Source organism: Choristoneura fumiferana, chromosome 2 (genome assembly GCF_025370935.1).
Source record: "Choristoneura fumiferana chromosome 2, NRCan_CFum_1, whole genome shotgun sequence".
Lineage (NCBI taxonomy): Eukaryota > Metazoa > Arthropoda > Insecta > Lepidoptera > Tortricidae > Choristoneura > Choristoneura fumiferana.
Window position 1 is genome coordinate 1952717 of NC_133473.1, and position 9747 is coordinate 1962463.

At 36.4% G+C, this 9747-nt stretch overlaps 2 protein-coding genes across 2 annotated transcripts; one reads left to right on the plus strand and one right to left on the minus strand.

Annotated features, from left to right (window-relative positions):
- The first annotated feature begins 455 nt into the window (after positions 1–455).
- On the plus strand, positions 456–9726 carry LOC141445616 (uncharacterized). Its single transcript, XM_074111466.1, has 3 exons — positions 456–1340; positions 1453–1646; positions 9008–9726. The coding sequence occupies exons 1-3, from the start codon at positions 1246–1248 to the stop codon at positions 9025–9027; spliced, it is 309 nt and encodes a 102-aa protein (XP_073967567.1). The 5' UTR covers positions 456–1245; the 3' UTR covers positions 9028–9726.
- Positions 1643–4347, minus strand: LOC141445613 (esterase B1-like). Its single transcript, XM_074111463.1, has 3 exons — positions 4123–4347; positions 2470–3725; positions 1643–2285 (listed from the first exon to the last, which is right to left on the minus strand). The coding sequence occupies exons 1-3, from the start codon at positions 4333–4335 to the stop codon at positions 2021–2023; spliced, it is 1734 nt and encodes a 577-aa protein (XP_073967564.1). The 5' UTR covers positions 4336–4347; the 3' UTR covers positions 1643–2020.
- Positions 9727–9747: the final 21 nt, after the last annotated feature.

The window sequence follows — 9747 nt, forward strand, 5'->3', positions numbered from 1 at the left end:
AATAAGTAAGTGACCTTTCATACATTTTTAGTTCCATTCTTATTGATAAACGCTAAATAGCGATAATAAACGAAATCGTTACGTTATCTGCGACATTAATGATAATAGGTTAAGAATAATTCTAAATTACGACACTATATTTTTTAGAGACTATAATATTTGTAGATGTTGATTGGCAAGTCATGCAAAACAAAGCATGAGAAAAAAAGAAAATGCGCGCCAAAATTACAATTCGCATCATTCGCTATCTTCTATTATTTGTTAAATACGCTTATTGTTACCAGTAAATCTCTAAGTTCATACTGCAACATAGTGAAGATTTTTTTGGCTTGATCATGGTTACAATACTAAACAAATAGTGACTTTTAATAGTAGTAAAAGTACTGTAAGGACCAGTATATTTTGAATTGAATCATCTGATCAAATCATTGTTATCGTATTGATATTTTAATTAGTCGATAATAATAATCATCGGCCACTGAAACGGCGTAGTAATCTAATCTGTATCAAAATGTTTTCGTGCAGTGTCTTGTTAATTTGAAAAGAGTTGTTGCAAAAGTAAATAGTTGGCAGGATGTAACATCGGGTCCTGTTGTGGATTCTAATGTCGGATACCTTAGAGGATTAAAGGCAGACGACGGAGACTACTCTATGTTAAAGGGCATACCGTACGCTGATGTTGATAGAAACAACGTTTTTGGTGTAAATGATTTGGTATTTAAAATTTTACATGTAGTTACAGTTGGGTAGAACACCATGATACAATAATTTCTTAAAAAAAACACTTTATTTTATGTAAAAAAAAATTAGTTGCTTTGAAATAAACAGATACTTACTTAGTTCGTTAAATGTGCTGCTAAATAAGTTAATTAGTTGAGTTTCTTGCCGGATTCTTCGCAATAGAGGTTTTCCGAACCGGTGGTAGTTTTTATTTGTCATTCATAGGTACTTGTTATAGCCTAAATTGAAAATACAAACTGAAATATAGATGCACAGAAGAACCAGAAAAATAAGACCAGCACTGGGAATCGAACCCAGGTCCTTGGTATTCCGTACCGCGTGCTATACCGCTACACCACTGCTGGTCAACGGTACAGACACGAATTTCCCCTATGCACCTCATATCTCAGCTTGTTTGTTTCTTATTTAGCCACTTAAGCAGTGACGCTAGCGACATCTATACCGTAGCCCTCATCGAGAAACTTTTGGCACTCCATTGGAACCAACCGCTCACCCGGACAGGAGATGTCGTTACTAAGCAACAAAATCTCTGAGTTTCTTGAAGATAAGCTTATTACAGATAGGATGACTGAGCTATGGACTAACTTTGTTAAATATGGGTACGTAGGAACAAATTTTTTCCACAAACTTTACCAAGTTTTCCATAATTCTCAATTCTCGTTATCTGTTACTCGTTTCTGTGTTGTTAATTATCTCTTTAATACGTTTCAGGAATCCAACACCAACGGTAACGCAACTTGTTCCAGTACATTGGCCCACTGTAACCCGGGATAGGTGGCACTATGTAGAACTCGACACGATGCTTCGAGTCTCTAGTAGACCATATTTCATGACCGCATGGCGTTTCTTAATCTCTTTTATAAGGAGAAGGAACGCTACCAAAAAGGCTACAAACTCGCAACGTCGTAAGTAGATATGTCAAGTTCATTCTTTTATTAATATTACTTGTTACTCGATATTTATTAGTGTAAGTAGTGTTACATCATTTTAAAGTATAAGTAGTGTTTTTAAGTATAGTAGTGTTTAGATAGTTTAAGTAGCTGTGTTACATAATTTAAAGATTAGCATAAATATCCACTCAAAGGTTGACTGGTAAAGATCCCTTAAAGGGATAAGTGCGCCTTTGTACATTGTACCTCGTTTGTCAAATGCATTCGTTTACTTTGTACAATAAAGTTTTTCGTTTGGTTGCGTTTCAATCAATCTAAATCTGTAAACTATACAATAAATCGTTTATAGAACTACCGATTTGCTTCTTATTATTATTTATTTAAAGTAATCACAGAAAATATTTTAAAGCAAGCAACAAAGGAAAGCTTATGTTTAAAACGACGTTTTGAGCAGAGGATGGTTCCTGTTCTGGTTCGTAGCCTCGCTGAAATTGCTCATTCTTCTTGAAAAAAAGATCAAGGAAGGCCATACGATCGCGGAAGGGCCTGGTGGATATTTCCAATTCTGTGTTTATATCTATGTAGTGCCATTTCTCCTTTGTCACTCGCGGCCACTCGATTGGGACCAGTTCTGATACTGCAGGTGTTGGGTTCCTGGAAAAATATCAAAGAAGTTCCTACATTTGAAGTCATAAACTACTTATTTGTTAGATTAAGTAACTTATCCTGTCTTTTTGCAATCTCGTATAATTTAAAATTAATAGAATTCTACTAGGGACAAAATCTATTAATAATTAAAGTGGTTGCTATAAGTAATAAAACTGAATGCTGAACTTACCCGTATTTAGCAAAATTGGCCCACAAGTAAGTCATTCTGTCGACGATGAGCTGATCGTCGGGAGTCAATGGTTTTTCCATGTACGAAATGTCAAACAAATAACCAAGTTCGTCTGCGTGTGCTGCCCCACCACCCGTCAGATTGACCCTGTGTTTGACAAAATTTCTTTCACCGGAGTATGAAAGAACGTATAGATACATGTTTTCAACATCATTATCCAAATATTTCTTGACAGCTCTTAATGTGCCGTGATTAAAGCCAAAATCAGAAGCCATATCTGTTACTTGTTGTCTCAGCTCTGCAGTAATATCTTCGTCACCGAAGTAGAAGTGTGTCACAATTTCCCTCATTTGAGTTAACCGTTCTTCATTTTCCCCAAAGTCAAATCTACCATTTATAGAGCTGAGTACAAAATCTGACGCAGCAAAAACAGCATCGGGCATAGAAGAATGAACGGCATACATTTCGTCATTATTAAAACCGATTAAAACATCAATATCTTTTACTCTTGGTACTTCCAAATTAAGCGGGTGTACGGTCACATAATTATTAGCGTTAGTGAATTCTTTTTCAATACAAGGAGAAAAAGTTACACCTGCTTCCTCGGCTGCAGCAATGACGTCATGTGGATTAACTGTACTCAAATACGATAGAGCATCTTTAACGTCATTTGGTGTGTAATTTAATTGGTCAGCTATTCTTAGAGGTGCTGTAGGATCGCCATCTCCTACTGTGATTGCTGCAATTACACCACTTTGAGGAATAATTCTTTTGAAAAGATCTTCCTTTCCGTAGTGTAAATGGAAATCCGCAGACATACCACCTGCACTGTTGCCGCTTATTGTAACTTTTGTCGCATCTCCACCAAATGCTCCAATATTTTCCTTGATCCATCTCAATGCCAAGATTTGATCTTTAAGACCTTCGTTACCGGGTACTTCAGGAATATCAAGACACATGAAGCCATATGGACCAACTCTGTAGTTAAAAGTGACAACAATGACATCATGTCTCACCAAAAAACTGGGTCCGTACAAGAATCTCCCAGCGAACCCGATTCTGAATAAGCCTCCATAAATCCAAACAAACACAGGTAATGGATTTTGAGCGGTGGCACTGTCTGGTACATATATGTTGATATGCAAGCAGTCTAAGGTACCGACTATGGTGTGGTTAAATTCTTCAGTTTGAGGGCATATTGCCGAATCATCATATGCGTCGAAAGTACTTTCAAATCTTGGATACGGCAATGCAGGCTGAAATATAAAATAGAAGTTATTTGTATTTGTTTTTCTCACCACATATTTGAGAAATGTAATCGGAGATTTTCCCTTCCACTCACGTCTTAGGAATGTTAGTTAACAGCGGGGCAGTCGATTAAATAGCATGCTACTAAAAAGTATGCTTAATACGAGAATACGAGCACGTCGTAACCACACGTACTAGTAACGATCATATGTATAAGAAATATTAATAGTTATGATTACTTACGTCCTTAATAGAATGAAAATATTACAATAGTTCGTGTTTCTACAAAAAAAAAAAGTTTAAACAAATTATTTTTCCTAAAGCTACTTTATGTCAGAAAATTTACAAGGATGACTATCCCCCAAATTATGTACCAAGACCAAAGAACAAATCACAAATACTTACCCCAAAAACATTTTCGCTGTTCACTTCTGCATATGGTATTCCCATAAACATAGAATAATCCCCATCGTCAGCTCTTAGCCCCCGTATGGGTCCAACGTTAGTATTCACTACAGGTCCTAATACATCATCAAATGAAACCACTCTTGAGATTGCTGCAGTATTCTGTACAAGCACTAAAACAACATAAGCAACTAAAACAATCTTGTTCGCCATACCTCTTTTAGATAAATGACGCATTAAAGTGTTCAAATATTTTCCAATTATCTTTTTATTATAGCATAATTAGATTAGATTATGCCCCCACTGTATGTGTATACAGTGGGGGCAATTTTTTATCTTGACGGTACTGAATTAATATTTTATTACTGCGATTTATTGCTTAAGAGATTATTGGTGGGTGATCTAAAATTATATAATATAATTTAATTCCAAAGTTAATTTCTTACGTAACGTGTTGTTTTGCTTTTAGCAACTTTTAATAATCCCACGTTTATGAGAATACTGATAATAAGTTTAAATTAATTTAACTTCTGTCTTTTACTTTTCAGACACTTTTTTAAATGGTTCTGCTCTTGTCTCGACAAGCCTCGTTGTTTTACTTGCAAAGCCATGATAGATTCTCTGATTGTCTCTGAGGAAGTAGAGTCCTAGAGTCTAGAGTTCCACAGCTCACATCTAATGTTTAAGATTTTTGTCACAAATTTCGGTTTGGATTGCCCTGTAACAAGCCTGTAACAGAAAATTGTAGTGAAAAATATTATTTCTTATGATAATTATACACAGAAATATTTGTAATAGGTATCTTTAATTTTCAAAATGTATCTACAGTAAATGTTAATAAGCTAACAGCAAAATGCACAACTATTGAAAAGCATAACGTTTAAAATACATAACTCCCATTTATCATAACTTTTGATAATAACGTTCTGAATGAATGGAATGATGAAAATGCACACTAACATTTATATAACGATAAAGGGGCACAACATCATTTTACTTAGTTATTTACAGTGGAACATGTAAAAAATAGGCTACTTTAGTATTTCATGGAGGCGTGCTTAAACTTTGTCCGATTCATTTACATTTCGTTGTCATAAAAAATGTGCAGTGTTTTTTATTTAGGTACTGAAAATATGACTTTGTATGTATGTATGTATGTAAACTCTTTATGGTACAAAATAAGTTAACTAACAATGTATGTAGAAAGGCGAACTTATCCCTTTAATGGATCTCTACCAGTCAACCTTTGAGTGGATGAGAGGAGCATTCAGTCAAATAAATAAATATTAAATTGTGCCAATTGCCCCTATTGTTCCCTATTATGACGTCACTGCCATGAGATAACGAGGTCTAATTTTGATACATGCCTTGGTTGAAGACTTCAACGACAAAAGAAATGAGATTCGAAATGGGTGCCAAGTTCAATGGTCAATCCTGAAATTTACTTATAACAACATAAAATTCTTTATAAAAACTTAAAATATATATTTTCTTATAACTTGGAATAATTATATTGAAGTCTAAGGTCTGACTTGGCTAGTTCTCATAGGGAACTATATTTTCTGTCACTTAAATTTATAGATTTGTCCCTAAGAAATATATTGGTCATCAAATTAATCAAATCTGTCTCTAATTATGAGTCATCAGATTAATGTAAACCTGTATCCTAAATTATAGTTTGACCATCAAAATTCGATCACCAAAATAATAGATCTGTCACCTAATAAATAGATCAGTTCCTTAATTCGATGCTTCTACCCATTCTATTAAGACAGGTCTGGTTAGGTACGACGACTAGCAAAGCGAGGAGGAGTGTTAGGTAGAATTGCGACCCTCAGTGCACGAGCCGAGCGAGCGAAGCGAGCATGCCGTGGCAGCGGCCGGCGAAGTGCCAGAACCGAACATTTTATGCTAATACTTGTACGATGAATATAATTAAATGTTTGTAGTAGCTACTTGGGTCTTGGATGTTTGTATGTATTTAAGTATATATGTATGTATGTCAACCCGTTGTTTAGCACCCATATAATAAACTTTGCTTAGTTTGGGTCTGGGTCAATTGGTGTTAAATAATTTATTGAATCAGGCGTTACTTTGCGGAGGTCCAATCAATGAACTAAAATAATTTCCTTGCTCACTTTTAGTTCAATTGGTGTTATTTGTGAGAAGATATTATTATTACTATTTAATTCATTGTATTATCATTATCGTCAAATTTCAGTTCAATTATTTGATGATCAATATTATTTTCCAGTGATTATAATTAATTTTTAGGAAGCCATTTCTATATTGTTTGGTGATTCAGTTTTAGTGACACATCTATTATTTTGGAACCCAATATCTTCCCAATATAATAATTATTTGATGATCAATATTATTTCCGAGTAATTTTTAAATAATATTTAGGTAACCGTTTTACGAGTAATATTATTTGGTGATTCACTTTAGGTGACAGATCTACTATTTTAGGAACAAATATTATTTATTAGGTCGCCGAAAACGCATTTATTAGGTGATCAATAAAATCATACCCGTTGTCATATACTAATTATTATTAAGTACCTAGTAAAGCAGTCGTGCGAGGGTCCTATGTTCAATGGCTATAAATTTACGAGATCTATTAATGTAAAGTACTTAGTTGCCACAAGTGTTAGTAATTTAATTGATCGTTGGACGTACGTAAATTCGTATAAAGTAATAAGTAAGTCATTCTGTTGACCATGAGCTGCTCGTCGGGATTCAGAGAGAGAGAGGTATCCCATCTTAGGCCTCTAGGTTGGCAACGCATCTGCAATCCCCCTTGTGTTGCAGGTGTCTATGGGCGGTGGTAATCTCTTACCATCAGGAGACCCACTTGCTCGTTTGCCATCCAGTCGAATAAAAAAAAAAGTTGTTTTTTCAAGAACAAAATGTCAAACGATTAATTAATTTCATCTGCGTGAGCTGCCCCACCTCCCTTCACATTGATCCTGTATTTCATAAAATTTCTTTTTCTCAAACATGCTCGGAAATGTATGCGTTAATGTCACGAAATGGAGAAGAGAAGTTTCTCATTTATGGCTCCCTACCACCTCCCTACATAACTTCTTGGCCTAGGCCATGAAGTATGTATGAAAATCCATTATTGTCCGCTGCTCTAACTTTTTAATTTTGCTTTCCAACATTAAACTGACAAAGGAAAAATTACGAACAGCCAACCACCACTACTCTGTAAGCATTCGAGATACTGCGATGCGAAGCGATGCGAAGCGATGCGAAGCGATGCGATGCGAAGCGATGCGATGCGATGCGATGCGATGGATGGATGGATGGATGCGATGGATGATGCGATGGATGCGATTTGCATGATGCGATGCACGATGCGAGCCTCGGCCGAACGATGCGATGCGATGCGATCCGCCTCGTCTACGACTCGGCGTGCGACCCCTTACTTCATGCCTCTGCAGTAATGCTATTACCGATGCGATTTGAGCTAAGCGATGTCAAGCGAATCGATGCGATTTTATATAATCAAGTACAAATCTGTCACAACAAACTCATCATCGGATGTATTACACATAACGTTATACATTTCCTCATTGTAAACCGATTAAACATTATTATCTTTTACTCTTGGTAGTAAGTCCAAGTGCACAGTCGCGTAATTATTGACGTCAGTAAATTATTTTTCGATGCAAGGAGAATAATTTACATCTGCTTTATCGGCTGCAGCGATGAGGTCATGTGGATTAACTGTACTCAAATACGATAGTGCATCTTTAAAGTCATTTTTTGTGTAATTTAATTGACTAGATAATCGTAAAGGTGCTGTAGGAACCATTTACAAACCGATCGAAACGACCGATCGATAGTATGTATGTCAATATCGTCAGCGAAATTGACATACATTTATTTTCGAAGTGACCGATCGCCGCGTTTGATCGAAGCGATTAATCTTACCTTGTACCCATGGAGCCCCCAAGTGTGGTTTACAGTGAATCTTTCGCCAGCGCGGTTGAGCTAAGCGTTTGTCGAGCTTTGAGTCTCTTGAAATTAATTTGTGGTTTCAGTGACGTCGCCAGCGCAAATCGTCACCACAAACTGATCTCTTGGAATTAACTTAACGTTTTACATTTCCTCATTGGTAAACCGATTAAAACAGCATTATCTTTTAACTCTGTGGTACAGTACGTCGCCAGCGCGGTTGGTAACGTCGCGGGTAAGCTTTGAGTCTTTGGAATTACTTAGTGTGGTTTAAGTGACGCTTTACATCTGCTTTATCGCGGCCACGAGCTTTGAGTCTCTTGGATTAACTGTACTCAAATACGATAGTGCATCTTTAACGTCACGAGTTGAGTCTCTTGGAATTAACTTAGTGTGGTTTACAGTGACGCTTTCGCCAGCGCGGTTGGTAAGCGTCGCGGGCCACGAGCTTTGAGTCTCTTGGAATTAACTTAGTGTGGACAATTTCGCCAGCGCGTAAATTGACGAGATTTGACATACTTTTGGAAGTGACCGATCGCCGCGTTTGATCGAAGCGATTAATCTTACCTTGTACCCATGGAGCCCCCAAGTGTGGTTTACAGTGACGCTTTCGCCAGCGCGGTTGGTAAGCGTCGCGGGCCACGAGCTTTGAGTCTCTTGGAGTCAAAACAAAATTATCTTAGTGTGGTTTTGCAGTGACGTTTTCACCAGCGTAGGTGGTATAAGCACGGCCCCTAAAACTATGTAAACGATCAAACGAAACGAACGTTAAACTATGACTGAGCTATGGACTAACTTTGTTAAATATGAGTACGTACAGGACATTTTTTTTCCACAAACTTTCCAAGTTTTCCATAATTCTCCATTCGCGTTATCTGTTACTCGTTTCTGTGTTTTTAATTATCTCTTTAATACGTTTCAGGAATCCAACACCAACGGTAACGCAACTTGTTCCAGTACATTGACCCACTGTAACCCGGGATAGGTGGCACTATTTAGAACTCGACACGATGCTTCGAGTCTCTCGTAGACCATATTTCATGACCGCAGGGCGTTTCTTAATCTCTTTTATAAGGAGAACGAACGCTATTAAAAAGGCTACAAACTCGCAACGTCGTAAGTAAGATATGTCAAGTTCATTCTTTTATTAATATTACTTGTTCCTCAATATTTATTAGTGTAAGTAAAGAAAAAAAATATTTAAGATTATAAACTTATAGAAAATACAATCATATACCTAAGAGCTAAATACTACTAAATAATAAATCTACTAGCTAACTTAAATAATATTTATATATTATAAAAAAAGACCGCCTCCAATCGTTCCTGGTGCAAAGGTGCCCAACACGCTTGCCGCGTTGCCGCGTTGAACGGCGATAGATCTGATAGCCTTTGCATCAAGAACGTTGGTGTAAGTAGTGTTACATTATTTTAAAGTATAAGTAGTGTTTTCAAGTATAGTAGTATTTAGCTAGTGTAAGTAGTGTTACTGTAATGCTGTGTAATTATTTCATTAAACAAATAAATATTTTAAAGATTAACATAAGTAACTTTATAACTTTTTGTCTGTCCCTGACTGAATGCTCCTCTCATCCACTCAAAGGTTGACTGGTAAAGATCCCTTAAAGGGATAAGTGCGCCTTTGTACATATATCACGTTGT

Excerpts from the sequence above, each read along its gene's own strand:
- LOC141445616 (XM_074111466.1), top strand. The coding sequence starts at position 1,246 with ATGTCGTTACTAAGCAACAAAATCTCTGAGTTTCTTGAAGATAAGCTT. Across the intron at positions 1,341-1,452 it reads ACTAACTTTGTTAAATATGG|GAATCCAACACCAACGGTAA; the intron begins GTACGTAGGAAC and ends AATACGTTTCAG. Across the intron at positions 1,647-9,007 it reads GGCTACAAACTCGCAACGTC|GAATCCAACACCAACGGTAA; the intron begins GTAAGTAGATAT and ends AATACGTTTCAG.
- LOC141445613 (XM_074111463.1), bottom strand. The coding sequence starts at position 4,335 with ATGGCGAACAAGATTGTTTTAGTTGCTTATGTTGTTTTAGTGCTTGTA. Across the intron at positions 3,726-4,122 it reads ACAGCGAAAATGTTTTTGGG|CCTGCATTGCCGTATCCAAG; the intron begins GTAAGTATTTGT and ends TTTATATTTCAG. Across the intron at positions 2,286-2,469 it reads GCCAATTTTGCTAAATACGG|GAACCCAACACCTGCAGTAT; the intron begins GTAAGTTCAGCA and ends ATATTTTTCCAG.